Genomic DNA, 21,371 nt, shown 5'->3' on the forward strand with positions numbered 1-21,371 from the left:
AAGCTGCAATATATGACTTTAACTAATAAATAATAATAAAGTTTAGATTTGCTTTTAAGGTTTTAAAAACAGAATAGGTTTAGTTACAAATTGATAACTATTTTTTGGACTTGATCAAGTACATGGTCATGTTTAAGCAGTTGGAGATTTGCATACTCTAGCCATCCCAAATAAATATCTGTATAAAAAAACTGGCTGATCAGGTTTCTCAGAAAACAGTAAAAATCCCTAGAATTAAAACGCTAACCAAGGACATGAAAATTGCATTTATATATGTCCTCTTATTTTTCACCTGTCAGTGCACAGGTAGAATTGCTGCAGTGGCAGGGGATTGCTGATGCTTAATAAAGAGCTGGAGCAATGTGCTTCTTTCACATGCTTTTCTTAACTTATTATCACCTTTAATATAGCCAAATACACATTCTCAGTCTGAAGACTGGGTTCAATACTTGTACATTAAATAAATGTAAGAATACTGTATTGTATAAAAATGGGTGCAAACGCTGCCATAGGAAAAAAAGATTCCTCCAGATACCTAACAAGAGCTGTACTATAGCACAGTCTTCTAAAACCAGCTCCAGCCTGTAGCAAGGTTGGCATTTGTTTCTGAGATATAAAACAAGTTACCTTTAACTTGAGCCTAGTTCTACCTTCTTCATCCAACATTTCTTCATCTTCAAATTCATCTTCATAATATTGAGGATCAAAAGGTCTACAACATAAAATGGTTTAGGTTAGACTTGGATAAATTGAAATTCAATATACAGAAAAAGCTATTTTAATCATTTATATTTGAAGGATGAAACAAAGTACAACATCCAGTATTTTACCTGGGCTCAACACTGAGAAAGTTTGGAAGTTTGACAAAGTACAAGTCATTCCCGAGATCTGTGTTCACTTTGGGGATCTCTACTTCTATTCTGGTTTCGGGAATAGGTTCTTCCTCTGGCTGGTCTTGATCTAAGCCATCCTCATCCTGAAAGCGTTGTAACAATGTGCAATTAATAAAAGATAAATAAGAAATAAACTGAAATTCAAATCCTTGTTAAACAACAAAAAGACACACAAATACATATTTCCAATGGATTCTACATAACTTTTACTACATCTTTAGAACAAACTACACAAAGCAATAAAAAAACACATTGGAAAATACATAATATGTAATAACCTATTCCTAGGAGTAGGTGCATGTAGAAGGAATAAGAGCTGTTGGCATACAGTACACATCTCAAAAGGAATGTCAGTGTAGGCCTTGTCACAAAGTAATGGCACCGACTGATGACAGCCCTTAAAAGCTGACTATAAATTACATTTATTAAAAAGGCTATGTATGAAACTAAGGAATACTTACCATAGGCTGCCCAGGTGTGGGAGGCTTTTCCTCTCCATCACTGCTTGAAATATCATCCGCATCACCAAAAAGATCAGCAGAATCTTTCTTCTCTCCTATTAAAACAGAACATACAATTATAGAGGAGAGTGATGTAGAGCTGCATTAGGGGTCTGGGTCAATTGGTTTTTAATAGTGTCAGAACAGCCTCCCTTCCCATAAAAGTCAAGAGATGCAAAAGCAGCTTGAACCAGCTTAGAAAGAGGTCAAACACTCCTCTTAAAGTGGAACTGAAGTTCCACTTTTAACAACTGGCCATCAGACAGGTTTTTATTGCCAAAAGTGACGTGTGATGTCCCTTCTGCAATAACTGTTCTTACCTGTCTGACTTCTGCTCAGCTGAAAGGAACAAATCCTAAACAGATGATATAAGCAAGCTGAATGCAAGTCACTCTTCATCATTATAAAGAGCCTCCTCTGCATCAAAGAATACCAGAATCCTTCCAAGCACTTTCTGGGTTTCCAGGAGACGCCACAACCTACAATGTGTCTCAGATTGGACAGCACTAGACTGTGGGATTTTATGGGCAACTTTCCTTGCAGCTGTGCCTATTCCAAACTCGAGGCTTTCTGAGCTGACTGTAACAAGCATTTATAGAGTAAAGGTGGAATGCCCTAGATGCTTTTTGCCATTAACTAATGAAGCACTGATAAATATAAATGATAGTGAGATTTTGATGTTGTCGTGTAATAATTGTCATTATCTTTTTCTATTGCAAAACACCAATTCCTAGGTTATGGAGACTGGGAGATGTTCTGTAACCCAGTCCAATGGTGACAACCACTTTTCCTAAACAGACAGAGTGTTGTCAACCTAGGACAGAAAATATTACCAGTATAAAAATAAAAAGTTCTTCTATATCATGCTTGGTGATGTTTTTTAGTTTATAACTTTGTTTTCTGCAGTTTTAACAAGCCTTTACAGTGTTCAATCCAAAAAATTTTAAGCCAGGTGGACTGACATTGTAGGAGGTAAGCAGCACCTGTATTGTGACCTAACTCTTCAGTAACCACCCAAAAGCAGCCAGGTGGTTACTGAAAAGTGCCAGTTGGTGCCCCCAGAAAGTCATTTTAAACATTGCCAACATGTGAGCTAAGGCTTGTGGTTGTGGCTAATTTTAAATAAATAGGATCTTCATACCTTTACCAGTCTCTGCATCGCTATCTTCATCGGAGTCTGACGCTATTGCCTTCTTATGCCTCTGCCGAACAATCTCCTCTTCACTATCACTTCCTTTTCCAGACACTGAAAAAATAACACCAGGAAAAAATAGGAACATAGTTGAAAGATCTCGATGTTTGAGCACTGGGACAACTAAAACTAGAAGACAAAATACATTTCCAGCAGGTATAGTCTTGTATAACCAACCTGATTTGTGATCTTGTTCTTCACCATCGGAATGCAAAGCATCGTCGTCTGAGTGATGCCGCCTGTTTTCTTCATCATCTGAATGTTGTCGCTGATCATCATCATCATCGGAATTCTGCTGCTCATCATCCGACCTTTGTCGTTCAGCTTCATCATCTGAATGTTGAATCTTTAGTTCTTCATCGTCTGATCGCTGGTGGTCATTTTCCTCCCCATCCGAATGTTGTCTCTCATAATCAGAATTTCTGTGTTCATTGTCCTCATCGTCTGACTGGTGCCTCTGATCGTCACCATCAGACTGGTGGTTTTCATGGTCATCTCCATCAGACTGTCTGTGCATCTCATCATCTGATCGCAGGTTGCCCTCATCATCGGAATGCTGCCCCTCATCATCCGAGTTCTGCATTTTTTCCTCATCATCAGATTGGTCACTTTTATCATCCCTGGCCCACTTCTCGTCCTCAGAATGAGCTTCTTTTTCCGAGCCTTCACCATCCGAGTGACGGCTGCTGTGATCGGATTTGTGCCCTCCATCGTCATCATTGTCTTCATCATGATAATTTTCAGAACCGCTATGCTGTTCAGCATCTGACTGATCGTTTTCTTGATCGGAGTGAACATTACCTTCAGACTGATTATCTGATCTGTCTGAACGATTGTAACTACCACTGTGCTGGGATCCAGCATCGTCCTCACTGTCATCCCCAAACAATTCTTTATTACTGTGTTTCACTGCCGAATGTTCATCATCATCGTCCCGTTCACTGTCACTTCCAGAGGGGTTACTAACAGAACCAACATTCCTTGGCTCTGAATCAGAGCCGGACCCAGAATCAGAGTCTGAAAATAAAAGATTGGTAATTAACATTAACAAAAAAAGTCTTATGTAACATTTTAGTAAATGGCGAACAATGATTTCTCTTTATAGTTGTTCACACATAAGCCCTTTGTGATCATCAGCAGAACACACAGATACATAGGAAGAAAAAAAACAAGTCAATCACGTCCAGCCACAAAGGAAATAAATAAAACATACTAAAAGCTTTACTATGTTAGAACAATCTGTGTTCTACTGGGGAGATTTCCCTCCACTTCCTGGTCCAGGGATACAACAGAAAGTAAGCAGAGGAGGTCTATTTAGCTGTCATCGCAAAAGGTGCCAGGTGCCAGATGTCAGTGATCAACCCACCCGGGTGGGAAGAATTGTAGGTGGGTGGCAGCCCCTGTATTGTGACCCAACCTAAGAGTAACCACTCAAAAACAGCCGGCTGGTGCACCCAGCTAAAAGGGGCTCGGGAGAACACTGCACTCATGTACAAGAGTTTTCCCTTCTTTGCTACCCTGGTTTGCTGGATCGCCCTGGTTAACCCATAATATTCTATCTTCACCAGTCTTAGGGAGGTTTAATAAATTAGGCCCCTATGTACTTATATGTACTGATCACTTCTTCTAGAACTACTACGATCTATACACAGGTCGCCGCCACCAGACCCGACGTCCGTCTCCAGATCCCCGCCACCAGACCCGACGTCCGTCTCCAGATCCCCGCCACCAGACCTGACGTCCGTCTCCAGATCCCCGCCACCAGACCCGACGTCCGTCTCCAGATCCCCGCCACCAGACCCGACGTCCGTCTCCAGATCCCCGCCACCAGACCTGACGTCCGTCTCCAGATCCCCGCCACCAGACCCGACGTCCGTCTCCAGATCCCCGCCTTATATAGGACTTATATAGTGGAATACCGGAGAGGAGGAGGTTACAGTAGTTCAGACGTGACATGATGAGAGTGTGTACAAGGAGTTTGGTGGTCTCCCCAGATCCCCTCCATCTGATCCAAAATACAGATCCCTGGTCAGTGTGTCCATTTGCATAAATAATAGGAACCCCAAGACTGTCACCCCCCTGCAGAGAAGTATAAGGTACCAGTACAAAGCAAAGCATGCTGGGACTTGTGGTTCTATAATGTATAACGTGTCACATGTCACCTAAGTACACCTGTACACAGGCTGCCACCCCTGAATGCCCCCACACATCCTCCCCGGGAGGGCAGCCTGTCACCCCTATGGGCCCCGGAATCAAATCATACACTAGTAGTAATGTATAGGAGCCTGCAGAGACCCACAAGTGACTTAGCCACCCAATACCGCGCGCTCCCCCGGTGGCGGGTTATGTGACTCTCTCCCCTTCACACTCACCGTCTCTTTTCTGCTCATTATCAGACTCCGCATCGCTGCCGAACAAACCCTCCAACATGTCCATGGCCGCGAGCCGCTGCCACCAAGCGAGGGAAGCGTCGTAAAAGCGGAAGTGTCTGGCGAGCCGGAAGTTGGCAGATGACGTAAAGAGAGCACGGGGCTTCCTGTACGGAAAGTGTGTGGCCTGGGTCAGCATAGAAGATGTATCATGAAGTGTTTCCATAGCTACAGTGAACCTAGAGACTACACATACAGGGCAAATATTATGACAGGTCCACTTTACAGTCACAATAAACCTATTTTTCTGTAAGCATGCCCCTATTCATTTTACAGCGCCACATCATATGTTGGTGCCTTAAAGCTGAAGTAAACTGGGAAAAAAAAACCTTTACCTTTGCAGATCTGTCAATCCCACCAACTTTTCCGACCACTAAATACTTTTAAATCCTGTGGACCATTATTATGATTTTTTTTAAGTAAATACATTTAGTAAAATAATGATCTTCCTAAGGGTGCCTGACAAGGACTGTGGAGCCTCTGATTCATTGACCAGCTCACGGTTTTGTCAAGTATTATTATTGTTACTATTATCATTAGTTGCATTATTATTATTTGCTTTTTCTCACTCATTATGGGTTTATTTCATTTGAATCTAAGATAAAACAAGAATTGATAGTTTATCCACAAAGTAACAATTTTTGTTGACTTAAATTTTTAAGCTTATTTATAGTAAAATAGGTATGCTGATTCTGAAAGTTAGTTTTCTTCTATCACGTCAGGTTGTTTCACACAAGACAGTGTGGTCAGAGGTTGTGCGCTGCTCTACATAGTGATTAAGCAGATTTTATTTTTTTATATCCACACATATTTCCTTTCTTTCAGATCATGTCTGGCTCTGCTGTTTCTCGTCATAAGTACCTAAACAACCCATTTCATTTTGTTATATCTGTGGCAGTTTCACCATTCCCAGTCAGGTGAACATCAGCAAATTTGTAGAGCAAGCCTATTTGGCATATTTCAAAGTTAAACTTTGTGATCAAGATAAGTCTTGGGCCCCTCATAAGGTGTGCAAACAGTGTGTTGAGGGTTACGGATGTGGACAAAGGGAACACGTGATAAGATGTCATTTTGTATACCTATGGTTTGGCGAGAGCCAGGAGAACATGTCAGTGACTGTTACTTTTGTATAGTGAAAACTTCAGGATATAACAAGAAAAATAAATGTAACATAGATTATGCTAGTCTACCATCGGCTATAACCCCAGTGGCTCATTCAGATGAAATCCTAGTGCCGGTTTTTTTTACACCATCCTCTCTTGAAGAACATGATTATGGTGATGAGCTAGGTGACAACAATGATGAAATGTTTGAAATAGAAGAGGACTCTGTAAGGGATTTGATCATCACGAGTTGAGAGATTGGGCACAAGAATTGGGCTGTCTAAGAAAGCTTCAGAATTCCTAACCTCAAGACTTTGTAAGAAAAACTTACTTGAAAAAGGAACAAAGGTATTGTACTTTTGAACCAGAGAAATTGCATTTCTGCAGTACTTTAGAACTGACAGTGGCTTTGTGTATTGCCATAACATACCTGGTTTAATGGAGGAATTGGGAATTCCAATCTATAACTCAACTGAATGACTATTCATCGATAGCTCAAAGCCAAGCTTAAAGTGTGTCCTCCTTCACAATGGCAATATATTTGGGTCAGTCCCAATTGGTCATTCACTTTCTCTTTGTGAAGAATATGCAGACATAGAAAGTCATTGAGTTGTTGCAATATCACCAACACAATTGGGTCATCTGTGTTGACCTTAAAATGGTATGCTTCCTTCTTGGTCAGCGATGCAGATACACCAAGTATCCCTGTTATCTGTGCATGTGGGACAGCAGAGCTTGTGAGAGGCATTGGGTGGAAAGGAATTGGCCTCCAAGATCTGCCCTAAAACCAGGTGATCTAAACATTCTACATGAGCCTCTGCACACGAAACTGGGTCTAATGAAGCAGTTTGTTAAAGCTTTGCCAAATGAAGGAGACTGCAGTACCTCATTTTGGTATTTCCTAGCATGTCATTTAAAAAAAAATAAAGGCCGGTGTGTTTGATGGACCACAGATTCGGCAGCTCATCAAAGATGAACATTCCATCAGGACAATGTCGGAAGTTGAAAAGAATGCTTGGTTATCGTTCAAAGCCATTGTCAAGGGCTTGGAGAGCTACAAAATGCTTGGTTGCAATATGAGCATCAAGATGCATTTTCTGCATAGCCATCTTTCTAACTTCCTTGAAAACCTTGGTGCAGTCAGTGATGAGCAAGGTGAACGATTCCACCAAGATTTGGAGGTCATACAAGGATGGTATCAGGGTATATGGGATGTACATATGATGGCTGATTATTGTTAGAGCATCTGGCGGGATTGTCCTAACACTGAACACTCCAGGAAAATCTTTAAACGTACATTTTTACCTTAACCGCTTACCTGATTAATTTTCAAATGTTTTACTTTAAAAAAAATGTCAAAGAGTAACAATAAATCCTTTGTATGAACTCAAGAAATTTAAATAAACAGTAAATTTAAGTTATTTCATTATTTTTTCATTGTACGTAAAATTTGTATGTTTTTTTGCAAAAATGGAGGGTACCCTGTATCGTAAAAACTGGATGTGATAGCAAAAAACTGGGGTCATTTCTGGATTCACCACCAACAAATTATTAAAAAAAAACAAATGTAAGATCTAACTCAACAAAAAATGCATTCCCCAGTGTGTGCCACATCCCAGACTTAAATATCTCAAACCAGCTCAAAACAAATGAAGGGACTTTTAGGGCACTTAAATAAAAGAGAAAAACATAACTTTTGATAAAATATTTTAAAAATCAATACAGTTAAAATTACATATAAAAAATTGTCACAATAACATAGTCTCATAAAATTCTGACACGTTTTGCGGATGCATCCGCTTCCTCAGGAAAAAGCTGTTGAGACCCATTGAATACAATAAATATATATTTCAAAAACAATGATGACAACATCTTCTAATTTTATCCCTCTATACCAAGATCAATGCACTTACTTATTTCATTGAAAGTACTTAAAGCGTACCTAAACCCAAAAATTTCACTTTACATAAAAGGGTAGACAACCCTAGGAGCCTTTTCGCACAAATAGAAAAATTTGCCAATCTCACACATGCGCAGTGAGATTGGGAAATTTTATTTTCATCCTATGTTAACCGATCTCACCCCTGGGTCGGGTGATGTAGGATGAAGAACCAGGAAAAAGGGGAGGGACCAGATGCAAGACACACCCAGATGGATCGGACTGCCCTGCATACAATACATATACATATGTATTGCGCACATCCTATGTGGAGAAGGTATCCACATTGTTTTAACTCCATGGCAGCACTAAAGAGAATGGGGGGGCAGCAATGAATGACTAGGAGGAATTGACTTGGGGAAGTATTTATAAATAGAGCCCCATTTGTCTTATGCAACAATCATCTGACACATATGTAACCTAACACTTGCATATGATCACTTCTTTTTATGTCTTTTATGTTGTACCTTGCTTTTTTGTATGTTCCTGCTATATAACTGTAGTAGAAATATACTCTAATTTTCTGATGTACCAACCCTTGTGTATATCCCCTAATTCACAACTTGGTTAGATTAGTTTGCAAAACTGCTGCCTTTGTCCTGGATTGCTGGGTTTACGAACAAAATGTTACACTAACTATATGCAAGAAAGCCTTTTGTGTGCTAGAAAGACAGATCACTGGAGATATTTGCAAGGCAAATGGTCTTTTTATGAAATGGTTTACAAAACAAATCAACTATGTTGGTAAGCGGCACTGTGTCCCTGGATATTAGGATTTAGATTTTTATATTAGAATCTGACCCCTTTTTATTTTTTACAACTGGTCAAAATGATGGAATCTCTGCTCCTGGAGGATGTTCATTCAGTAGTTTTACTTTCACAGAAGTTAACTGACACGATTATTTCACCTATATATTTTTGGACTGGAAAGGTTGATCTAGAATGGGACCATTGTGTACATTGAAAACAGTGCAAAAATTTGCTGGTCCATGCAACTCTATCAATATCCAAAAAATCTGGTGAAATATCAACTTTTACTGGTATGTACCAAGTACAATTTGTATTTGGGAGCTAAAGGTTGATCCAACCACCCTAGCATATTGTTTAAACCCTTTCACTGCCTGGAGCCATCATTTTCCTATTTCCATGTTACAATACACATTTTTGGCCTACGGATGAATAAATCCCCCAAAGAAATATGCATTTTCTAAAGCAAGTAGGCGAGGTTGTGCCAAGTGAATAGCAAACTATGGTACCCAAAATTGTGCATAAGTGGCATTTTAAAAATCTACGGGACTCTTATAGATACCAAAGAACTCTGGCCCTGGACTTATTACTCTTACCGCCTTATGTGCAGCAATACATACCATGTGTAATGTGGTCATTGTTTTTGTATGCATGTTTATATACTTATACAATATCAGGGGTTAGTCTGATCCTAGAGGGATGGATACACCTGGAAAACACAGAGGTTGAGTCCTAAACATGTGAATACAGCTGCTTGGATCCTATGTAAAAGCTGACAGACTGCTGTGAAAATGTGCATTTACAAGCCACTGATGCCGAAACCCTTATGGGCAGTGGCAGGGTTTATGTAACAGTCAGTACAACTATTAAAGCGGAACTATAGTTCTGCATTTAAAATGTGTGATCGGACAAGGCTTTGTTGCAGAAAGAGGCAGGCAATGTCCCTTCTGCAATAAGTAGTCTTCCCTGCCTGATCACTGTCCTAAACTGTCAAACATTGAAATGCTCATGTCACATCCGGTACATCCTGGCTTCCCCCTGCGCCTTTCGGGAATGAATGATCTTCCAAAAGATTGTGATCAGACAGGTAAGGTTATTTCATTATTCTGCAATAATGGATCTGTCTGGTTGCAATATTTAAATGTTTATGTTTCATTCCACTTTAGGATCAGAGATTAACATTCACAAACATGAGCTGATAGTGCCTAAAAGTGGAACTTTTTAACAAAAACTACAAACTGGAAGGAATTTTATCAAGGAAGAGAGATACTATGTATAACCAAAAAGTCTATTTCCCCCACAACATACTGAGCAATGGACAATTCTGACATCTGCTGTCTTAAAATTAGTTTTGCTTTAAAATCCTGCAAAATGCTCCGCAAATTCTTTGCAAAATCTTTCTTTATACAGTGTTGTTATACAGGCTGACACCCATGCAAAAGATGACCTTGCAGAACCTTCCAACACTTCCAGTATGGTTGACATCCTATTACCCCCTGGTACTTCCAGTTAGATCAGGGGTGGATGATGGGTGGGGTGGATCACTTTTTGGCTCAGGGGCCACAGCAAGTTTTAAAATTTGACAGATGGGCTGTGCCAGTATCAGATGGATGGAGAGTATATGTATGAACTGGATATAAATTATGTGTAAAAGCCATTACCTAAAAGAAAACCTACATTAAAATTACAATTTGAGTGAGAACAGTGTAGTTGGTCTTTTTTTTGCCAGTGGACAATTTTGTAACAATATTTCACACAACAGATTAAAAGGACCAACTGGTGGTAGTTTGCCCATGCCTGAGCTAGACCTTACGTCACACTACTGAGTCTTGTAGTAACCTGGGGAGTGGTGGGAGAAAACACAACAAAAGTGGCAATGTGGGCAGCGGGAGACATGAGGAATATCTTCATGCAGGAGTTACTTTAGTTTTTAATAAAACATACCTTCCAGCCTAAAAATGCCATCATGTAAAGAATATTTTTTTCAGATAGGATGCTTTTTCCAGCAACAATCCGACCATTTTGTATATTTAAACCCTCTGCACCCCTTTTCCGAGCACATCCTATCAACTAAAACAGCTCCCCAATCACATCTCTTTTGAGACTGGCATATTACCCAGAGTTAACAGCATGGGATCAATATTTTTATCTACGTAGAAATAGGGCTTTATGTCAGGCATAACCATTTATAGAAAAACACATTTTGAAAAAAAATCTTTATTTATAAATGCTGAAAACATAAAGGGCTTTCACTTGAAGACAAAAGACGTATATATTTTACATATGATATTCTTCTACCACAATACAGTGTTTGGCACCCTTTATTGATGTATAAACTATAACAAAACATACAGCCAATGTACACAATTTCAGCATCTAATTTAGGAATGAAAAAGGAAATAAAATGCTATGAAAGTAAACATGGAGTTTAGACAATGAAATCTAAATAGGAATGTTTACCGGGGCTATCCCTTAATTCATGAGCACAGTAAGACATATTCCTGCTTTTATAATGTAAAAACCACAGGCAGAAGCGGTTAAGACATAAAATAGCATACCCAGATATATACCTGCCTGGGCTGTGATATTTGGTACATTCTGTTTCCCTGAAGTAAGGTAAATTTCTCCTTTTTGTAGCTTGTACAAAACTAAGACATTTCTGCATGAATGATTTGCATTAAATTCAAAGAATCACCCAATACATTACAGAAAAAGCCATCATGATGGAGGAGTGCTTTTCATGAAGTCTGCATCAGTTATGATAATTAGGAACAAAATCCAGCAATTAAGTATAAAAAAACATATTTTCATATTTTCATATAAAAAACATATTTTTTATAAGTTATGTCACCATTCAACATGTCCAAAACATAAACTAGGGCAAAAGCTCCTAGTTACAAGAATCGGCTGTATTTTTTCTTCTAAAAATTTCTCTCAAAATTCAATGTATTCCAAAACTGGACCCAGAGATTAGAAAATGGTATGATATAACTAATGGCCAAGGCAGCCCAATTCAAGTCCTCAAGGGCCAAAAACACATTTACATGGGGGGGGGGCACCTTTATATTCACTAATTTAATAGAGAAAACTTTATGAGGAACCTGGGTTAGCTGGGCAGCCCTAAATATGTCAAAAATCCTATTCAGTAAAAAGCATTTTTTTTAATTAATTGTGTCTGCAGAGGTCATGGATACCCCGCAGATATCCCAGCTGTTTGCAGATACTAATACAATCGGGGTTATATATATATAATTGTTACAATACAAACAATTTACCTCTGAAACTGATGGAGGGGTGAAACCTTCAGTGCATATTGTTCCCTATCAGCTATGAAGTGGCTCCCTCTAAACAATGCAAAATGGCACAATACATTTCCACCGTACAGGAACTACTTTTTATTTAATTTGTTAGAATCATGTTATCTCTTCTGATCCACCATACTTTACACACCAGTGTGTGATTGTCATGCACTTTTAAGATAAACCCTATTTGTGGTTACCTATATATAGCCAATGCAAAAGTATCATTTTTTCTTTTTAAATCCGAATGACCATAACCTGATATTCTATCATTGGAAGTTACTTTATGCCCAAAAAATTCTAAATTGGTCGGAGCAGCCATTTGGATTAATATATATCTGCACATTCTGACCCATTTTCCGAACATTTTTTACCATTTATTACATCACCAATTGTATTATTTTAGACAGCTGTAAATTACTGACATAACAGTACTGAAGCTGCTTGTATCCATAACATTCCCTTTAATAGTCCAGCACGTAACAATATTAGGCTTCTGTCTTCATCACCTGACAGCACCTTTGATGACATCTCTTTGCTAGTTTTTCGATAAGAGATTTCTGGGGCTATTATTATCAATCCATAAGCAGACATGAAATTGCAAATATCCAGTATATGGCTCTTCAATTCATTGTCCGAGTTTAAACTAGGAATAATAAAAAAGAAGCAAGGTTTGTCTAATATAATGAAAAGAATGATCAGATAATGCTTTGCAGTTTTCCAGTATCTTCCCTTCTTCCCAGCCAGGTCCGAGACTCTGGAGCTGAATTTTCAGCAATCGATCACACTCTTCCAATAATAAATAAAAGTTATTAGAAGTCCCCTTCCACTCTTCGCTTACGGACTATAAAAGAAAAAAAAAAACAGAAAAGTTTAATGAATCACATTTTTAGGAAGTGTCTGAGCAGCATTTTCAAATCTTATTATATTTTGACGACAACTTTCCATGCCACTATACATTAAGGCTTAGTCTTTAGAAAATATGGGTAAATCTTCACAGTGGGATTAAAATAGGTCAGATTGGTTTTTATTAAGTTATTTCCACCCTCTGTGAGTTTTCTTTGAATATTTACAGGGACAGATAGGTAATTATGGTATTTTATGTACCAGTAAATGACCTATACTGTGAGTACAATGGAAATGACGTGGGCAGCACGGTGGCTCAGTGGTTAGCCCTCTGGCCTGTGCAGTTCTAGGTCCCAGGTTCGAATCTCGGCCAGGACACTATTTACATGGAGTTTGCAGGATCTCCCCACATTTGCGTGATTTTCCTGGTTTTCTGGGTACTCCGGTTTCCTCCCCCACAAAATTGACCCTAGACAATATTTATGACATTAGGGGGCATTAGGATGTGAGCCGCTTTTGAGGCAGTTAGTGACATAACTATGGACTTTGTAAAGCCTTTATCCATTGTACCCACTGTATAAGTCATTTACTGGTACATAAAATACCATACTTAACCATCGGCCCCCGGTAAAAATATGCTGGCGCTATATAAATGCTGTATAATAATAATAACAACAATATGACAACCCTTTCCCTCCATACATGTAATATTTTTATCATTGCCGTTAGTATTGCATCACAAATCACATATGGTAGTAGCACACGACAACGTGTGTACAAATCATTGGATCATGCTATTAGAATAAACACAACATATGACTGTAAACTTAACTCCTCCAACGGTATATGACCGGATGAATGCAGCCAACACATTAAAATGACCTCAAGGACACACAAAATTATTCTGGATATTTAAACAAGGTTTTAAGAAAGCAGACATGCAAAACACAAAGCAAACAGATAATGGAAAGAGATGCTGCAATTTGACAGCTCTATAACCTGTGTCCCTGTAGTCAAGTTTGAAGAAATGCCAGTAGATGTGAAATGACAAGCATTCGTAAACTCCTCACTGAGAAATGTAACACATTGGAAAGAAAAGATATCAGCAGAAGAGACTTAACATACAGCTGGAATTAGATAATGTCCCTCCCTGCCCCTAATAAGCAAATTAGATCTTAATGCTAAATATGTATAAACATTTGTAGATAAAAGTTCCCCCTGGCAAACACTAAAGCGTCTTGTAGTTCCAATGGCTCTGAATATTAAAGTTGCAATTTGCATTCAAAGCTGCACAACGATATTTGAAATGCATCCCTGGGCCAATCAGAAAACATCTTATATCAGCACAAGAGACATCTGATATAATCAAAAGGTCTGTAATTCTTAAACATAAATGATGAGAAACATAACAAAATGTTTACAATGGTTCATTTATGGGACCAAAAGGGAGCAAATAAAAGAAGTTTACTGTTAGGGTTTACATACACAAACTCACAGACACCTTCGTTTGAGTAAGCTGTATGCAGAAGAGAAGTTGGGTCCCTTTGCAATGAGGGATAAATATATCTATCTGGAGATTGCTGAAAGTATTTGCAATAGTCTCAATAATGTGAATTAAAAGTACATCCTGCCTTACCGAGATCATTGTTCTTTGTTATGGCGGCAGCTGCCCTTGCCCGTGGACCTTGCTGTGTAAAGTGATAGCCAAATTTAAGAATAGATGAATTTTCCTCCAGCAGTTGAGCAATCTTCATCTCCACTTCAGTTCCCAGCTGTTGTCTCTGTTTGAAAATGGAAAAATAGAATTAAAAATGACTATGATAGCCAAGATGAAATGGAAACTTGTATTATTTTGTCTACCTTTGAATGTCTTAAGAAATAATGCAAATGTCCATGTCAAAATATTAAATCACAGAACCTTTTTGCATAATTGCTTTTGTTTGGAAAAAAAAAGCTTTTAAGAATGTGACCTAAAATTGTGACATAATAATGCTCAAGGCTGTGTTTAAGCTATAACAGCTCATTTTGATATTACTTCAAATAACAATATTATACCCATGGTGTGTGGTTGGGATCCCACTATAATCACGTAAATAGTCAAAACATGATCAAAAAGTACTGAAATTCATTTGTATTGCTCTGTTCTATTTTGTTTCATGAAGGCTTTGACAGATTACTGCTACGTATCAGAGTATATGTCATATTTAAGATGAGTAATTTATTTTTCTTTTTTTTGCTCATACGAACCCAAGGCCGTTATGGGTTAATAGGATTCCTGTGTTTTATGTTTGAATTTTTAAATGTATGTTTGTTATCTCTCTTTGAAAACTCAAAAAAACTGATTGACACAAAAAGTACTGAAATTCTCTGTGCTGCCACCAACATTTTGATTGCCTGGTTACAAATTGTTTCTACCTTATGGTAAAGCCAAACTTCAGGTAAACAGCTAACTGCACACCTAAAATATTAAGGGATTTGTATCATTGTCAATATTTGTGACAATATGTCCTCTTTCCACCCTGGCATGCTTACATAACAGTCAAACAGCAGAAGCAGTAGACTAATAAAGTCATCTTCCTATTTTCCTTTTATGCACAATGGTGTATAGCAGCAGTCGAAAACCTTTGGAACTCTCAGACTACTAAATTCATAATTTTAAGTCCCGCGGACCATTATTATGATTTTTATAAAGATAAATACATTTGTAAAATATGGGTCCTCCTAATGGTGCCTGACAAGGACTGTGGAGGCTCCGTTTTATTGATCAGCTCACGGTTTAGTGAAGTATTACTATTGTTACTATTATCATTAGTTGCATTATCTTTGGTATTACTAAAGAAATGCAAAATATTTGTTTGCTTTTTCTCGCTCATTATGGCTTTATTTCATTCGAATCTAAAGCTACGTACACACGTTCAATAATTCTCGCCCAATAATCGGCTCAGGAACGATATCGGACAAGAATCTGGAGTGTGTACAGCACGCGTCGTGCATCCTCCGAATGATGGACAACGAACGATCCTAATGCAAGGAAAAGGGAAGAGAGTGCAGCATGGTGCCACTCTGTCGTTCTCCCCTCTCCATAGAGCAGCACAGTGCTGTATGTACGGCACTCGTTCATGCATCGTGCAGTCCTAAGTTGTTGGAAAGGATTGTGAATGATCCTTTCCAACAACAATTGCACGTGTGTATGCAGCTTAAGACCAAACAAGAAATGATAGTTATCAAAGTCAAAATATTTGATGCCATTAAATATATCAAAGAAAATACACATTAACCTCCCTAGCGGTATTCCCGAGTGTGACTCGGGGTGGAAAAAATTGCAAAAAGCGGTAATCCCGAGTCACACTCGGGGTACCTTTGAGGGTCCCTCTTACCTTATCCCCGCGCTCCAGCGGCGATCTCATATTAATAAAACAAAAAATGCAAATAATGTACAAATGTTTCTGTGGACCACAAAAATTTTCTTGGGGACCACTGGTGTTTAGCATACCTGACCAGATCCTAGTCCTACCTTTCCCTTTCCCAGTCTTTGATATATGGAATTGCCTATACAGGATCATATACAGTTTAAATTCATCAAAATGCTTTTAATGGCTTATTAATGAAGTGGTTACAAAGTGAACCAACCAAAAGGTACCTAAAGACAAGTCAGACACATCTTTGAAGATTTTTGCAGCACATATCTCACAAATATTATGCCAAATCTGCCACTGAAAGTGACACCAAGAAAGTCTTACCTGATTGTCAATTTTAATTTCTCGTAAAGTCTCATTCTCTTTTAGTGCCTCTACCAATGCCAAGATACCGGTTCCAGTGACAAAGTTGGATTCAATATTTAAACTTTTCAGACTCCGGTTTACTTTCAACATGTCAGCAAATGCCTTAGAACAAAAGAACAGGATTATTATACATTTACCTTAACAAGATGCTAGGACAACCTAACTTTTAGTTGATTTTCTACTGTGTCTGGGCCTGACCACTGCAGATGGCTAAAACATGACAAGGAAGATGTGTGGACATCCCTTTTCCCCCTATATGTTTATTGCTTTTTTAATATTGAATGTGAATTTATCTGGTCATTTTTTGTCTAAATTGTATTAATAGTTCATTTTTAAAAAAATACATGCCAAGCATATGAATATAAAACTACTGAAGTAATAAAAGTAGCCACGTCCAAAATAACTATAAATAGCCCAATGCCGCAAAAATCAGATTTCATTTTGTAGCAATATTATCTAACAATAATAAAAGCATCTCTATTTTCTTTCCATAGAATTGCTGAACTAAGATCACATTAACAGAATTCAGATAAAAGAAACTCATTACGCAATATTTACCACTGCAACAGGATCATTGCTTCTTGTTGCTGCAACACTGAAAGTTTTAACATGTGTGTTTTTTTCCAAAGCCTTTGCAAATTCCTTTAAGGTAGGAATTGGGATATTCTGAAAGACAAAAAGGAAAGTTGTAATGCTCAGATAATCATTTTTTGCAGTTAAAATGTACTGTAAGCTACATTAAAACACAGAATACTACATTTAATGACAGTGTTCAGTATATAAATTCCTTTTTTTAAATCATACAGACCAAGGTGTGCAGTAAAAGGGACAATCACAGAGTATGGGACAAACTATAATACCCAAGGGGCAAATAAAAGTTTATCTTCACAGAATTTAAATTTTCCTCAACCTAAGCGGTCACTGATCGTGTTCAGTTTCTTTATCTCTCTCTCTCTCTGCAGGCTAAATGTTGGGGCAGTCAGTTCATGTCATTCAGCCTCCCCCTAAAGATGACCCCTCTGCATTGGGGTGGGGATGTGACTCCCATTGTCAAGACCATTGCCCAGTCTGTGAAAGGTGACAGGGTCTCTCTGAGTTTAGTGGTTGGTTTTAGGGAGTCAGCTGTAAGCTTTTTTTGTTCAAGTCCCCAGAATAAGTAATAAGGGATGGTTCATTTGCTGTACTGCCTCTGCTTCCTGATATGGATATGGATATACATAGAAGGCATGATAGCCCAGGATGCCCCAGTCTGTGATACTACAAGGTTCATTCTTACACATCTACAAAGTGCACCCATAATATTACCTTTATGTTATTCAGGTTAACTTCAACTAATCGTGGGTCGTTGTCTCGGATTCTTTTTAAACTCTCTTCCACATTGGTGGGATTTGGAGGTTCATCAAGCACAGGCCTTAGTGGTTCTGCTTTTACCACATCTAAAAAAATTGAAAATATACAAAACTTATAATAAGGTCAATATGAGTTTGTAAGGGATTAGTAGTTTGGTGGTTATATGGTGGAGAATACCCTAGCCAAGTAAAGAAAGTAAATTAATGATCACCCTTTAATTAGAATTAGTCACCCCCTAATAAAGAGGCGACTTCTTATTGTGTGCACTGACATCCACCCAGCCAACAGACTTGTGCTGGCATTGGTCTCTTTTCTTATGCATACATACTGCAATTAGAGAGCATGCAGTGACTATTTCACCCACTCTTCCTAGTTTTAAAATGTTAAATGAGGATATTTATGTGGCTTCATAGGAACCAGGTTTGTATACTATTGGGAATACTGTTACTGTTTGGTATAGAGCAATATTACATTGAGCCTAAAATTGGAATTATCAGGGAATGAACAAAGCTCAGATGTTATCCTGATCACAGAACCTGGAAATGTGTATTGGCCAGTTTTAACTAATTGCTGTTCCCTTAAAAAGAAGTCTTGGGGTATCTGCTAAGTATATAATTATCCATGCTGCGTGTCAGACATTTCTATAAAAAGAATCATCTCCTGACCAGCATGCCTATAACTTGTTACTTCAGTAAATGTGCAAACCTTTACGACTTACTTGGAAATCCTTGAATATCATAACCATTGCTGGTGTTATTAGGCAGCAGATTGTGCATTCCAAGGATTGCTGAAAAAATAATCAAATATGTAACATGAGTTTACATTGTGAAATGTCAATAAATGACCTGTCCTATGCACATATGGTTACCAGTCCTTACCATATGTTATATTCATGGGTCTATGTTTTCACACAAGATTAACACAACTTTAACCCAAGATTTTACAATGAAATCCAAGTTATTAATAATGTTGTGTTCATCTTAACATCTTGATCCATAACCAATAACAAAAAAAAATATCATATTAGACTCATCTGTTTTGCCATTTTTTAAATATATCTGATTGCCGATGCAACCTGCAGAATAAACATTCTGACATACGACATACCCTACTAAAAAACAGAAGCCTAATAAAGGATGCCAGAAATTATTTGAGAACTATTACAAATACATACCTGAGATCTGGCCTAGGCCTGGACCCTGGAGGTACTGCATTGTTCTCATGCATCATCACTGGTTGAAATCCCACAAGAATAATTTACTGCAAAGCACCAGGGAATATTCCTGCAGGATTTCAGCTTTCCCATAAGGCAGTAATGAGACAAAGTAGTGTCATCTGCACCTTGATGGCCAGCAAGTGGACCTTGTATTTTTTTTTTATAAAACATCCACTTTACAAATTTAAAAGAAATCTGACAACCACATTTATTCAGTCAAAATGCTTTTTACAATCACTTTAAAATTCTGTCTTTTTTAGAAGAATGTATGGTTCATGAGCTGTTCTGCCCTTTTAAATGCTAACCTGCAAGATCACATAGCTCGGTATCTGTGGCACTGCTCAACGCCTCTTCCAGCTCCGGATCAAGCGACAGCTTCTCCTCTGTATGGAAATCTTTGGGCTTCTGTTTAGGGACAAATATTTTCCCTGAAAAAAAAAAATTGTAAAAAAGGTGAACTTTGAACCAATCAGCTACAATGACAAAAGAATGTGCAAATAATATTTGTCCTGTAGATGGCGCAATGATCACTATCTGGATATTCATTCATTATGCAATAAACTAGTTGTAATGTTTCCCTCTTATAATTTCTCATTTCAGGACACAAACATTTCACAGTTGCTTTTACCGTAGTAGTGTACATACCTGAACTACTAGATATCCCATACCAATATTGATAAGCCTTTCAAATTACAAATCATTTTATGGTAAATGCTGGAATACATGTTTCTACAACCGAAAACTAGTGTAGTTCCTTTGGGGGTATTGATAATGTACCCTGAACATGGAGAAAACCTCTCACGAATAACACACACACAAAAAAATGGATCTATGGCTTGTTTGTGGAAAGGATAGTTGCCTAGTTGTACTGATTACTATCTGGCATGGGATGGGTGTGATGTTGCGTTCCGGAGGTGCATTGGGGTGCCATTAAAAAATTGGCTCTACAATAAATTTTTGTGTGCATGGCGTGCTATTAGGTAAACTTAGACAATATTTACACTATTATAACAGGAATAATATATATATATATATATATATATATATATATATATATATATATTTTTTTTTTTTTTTTTTTTTTTTTGCAATAGTTATATTTTTTTTACTCCCCTAATGTAAACTACATTGATAGCATCGAGGAAAGTAAATCGGGGACTGAACATGCTCTCAGCATGTAAATATTTGCAAGCTGTGCATGCTTGTTTATGCTGGAGTGCTGTAATATATACGTAGTATTTTGTAACAGCCACCACAGAATTTCTGGCACACATGAGAATCACAAAGAGGAATAGAGAAATACATAGTATATATCAATACACATTACATACATACAAATAGAACATGTATTATTGTAAACACACAATCCAAATAGAGACATCATGGCTGAGTGCATAGGAAGGCAACAGCAGTCATCACATCTGAATACATGGCACAGGAAGGTCTGTATTTACTAAGTGGTTGCTCTTTTAGATGAGGCTCATCCAGATATTCTTGTTTGACAACTATATCCTCTTCTGCTATAGGCACCTTCCATGTCTGGTGCCAGCAATAAGAACTCAGATGTGCATCTGTCTGCTGCCTTTCAGCAAAGTAGATTAGTGGCAGTATTACTGACCAAGGGAAGTCTTATGTCAAACTAGTATAATAGAGCTGGTGATCCTAAATTTTATCCTGGCAATGATAAAGATTTTAAAGCCTAACTGAACCCAAAGTTGAGAGAAATTTTAATAGTAATCAGATTAAAAACTGCATAAAAAGATCACATTTGTATAGTGATATTGGTAAGTTTGGGGTATAGAACAACTTTATGCTTCTCTTTCATTGGGTGTTTATATTTTCTTCATTAGTTTGGTAGAATCACTTTTGCAGGGCTGATGACCTTTTCTAAAAAATGAATGGAAACTGGGGAGGTCATGGACAGCTATGCAGCTTCGAGCATGTTGCCGATTAAGTCTTGGAGGAGCATAGGCAGGTAAATTAGACTTCAGGATGATACTGGGTGACAGAGGAACTTTTTCTAGCGTACTTGAACTTAAAGTTTTCCTTTGATGCACTACACCAGATTTTTTAAA

General features: G+C 38.0%; 2 protein-coding genes across 3 annotated transcripts in view; both read right to left on the reverse strand.

The window, feature by feature from the left end:
• The window catches only part of LEO1 (LEO1 homolog, Paf1/RNA polymerase II complex component), a gene marked incomplete in the record, with an annotated part of 7,769 nt that extends 2,697 nt beyond the window's left edge, over positions 1-5,072 (reverse strand). Inside the window, 6 exon segments of the mRNA XM_072402379.1 lie at positions 628-712; positions 831-976; positions 1,355-1,449; positions 2,535-2,639; positions 2,763-3,602; positions 4,958-5,072. Of these exon segments, the coding sequence (XP_072258480.1) occupies positions 628-712; positions 831-976; positions 1,355-1,449; positions 2,535-2,639; positions 2,763-3,602; positions 4,958-5,021 (1,335 nt within the window).
• A 7,471-nt stretch (positions 5,073-12,543) lies between these two features.
• LOC140324469 (tropomodulin-3-like) overlaps positions 12,544-21,371 on the reverse strand; it is a 41,346-nt gene continuing 32,518 nt past the window's right edge. Inside the window, exons 4-11 of one of the 2 annotated variants that reach the window (XM_072402383.1) lie at positions 19,602-19,724; positions 18,799-18,867; positions 18,036-18,166; positions 17,289-17,396; positions 16,689-16,832; positions 14,585-14,729; positions 13,948-14,017; positions 12,544-12,946 (exon numbers count right to left, since the gene is read on the reverse strand). In XM_072402383.1, coding sequence (XP_072258484.1) covers positions 13,962-14,017; positions 14,585-14,729; positions 16,689-16,832; positions 17,289-17,396; positions 18,036-18,166; positions 18,799-18,867; positions 19,602-19,724 — 776 coding nt within the window. In that variant the 3' untranslated portion in view covers positions 12,544-12,946; positions 13,948-13,961. The remainder of the gene's footprint in view (positions 12,947-13,947; positions 14,018-14,584; positions 14,730-16,688; positions 16,833-17,288; positions 17,397-18,035; positions 18,167-18,798; positions 18,868-19,601; positions 19,725-21,371) is intronic. The other variant, XM_072402384.1, reaches the window with a different exon arrangement.

The sequence above is a fragment of the Pyxicephalus adspersus genome, chromosome 2 (genome assembly GCF_032062135.1).
Source record: "Pyxicephalus adspersus chromosome 2, UCB_Pads_2.0, whole genome shotgun sequence".
Classification (NCBI taxonomy): domain Eukaryota; kingdom Metazoa; phylum Chordata; class Amphibia; order Anura; family Pyxicephalidae; genus Pyxicephalus; species Pyxicephalus adspersus.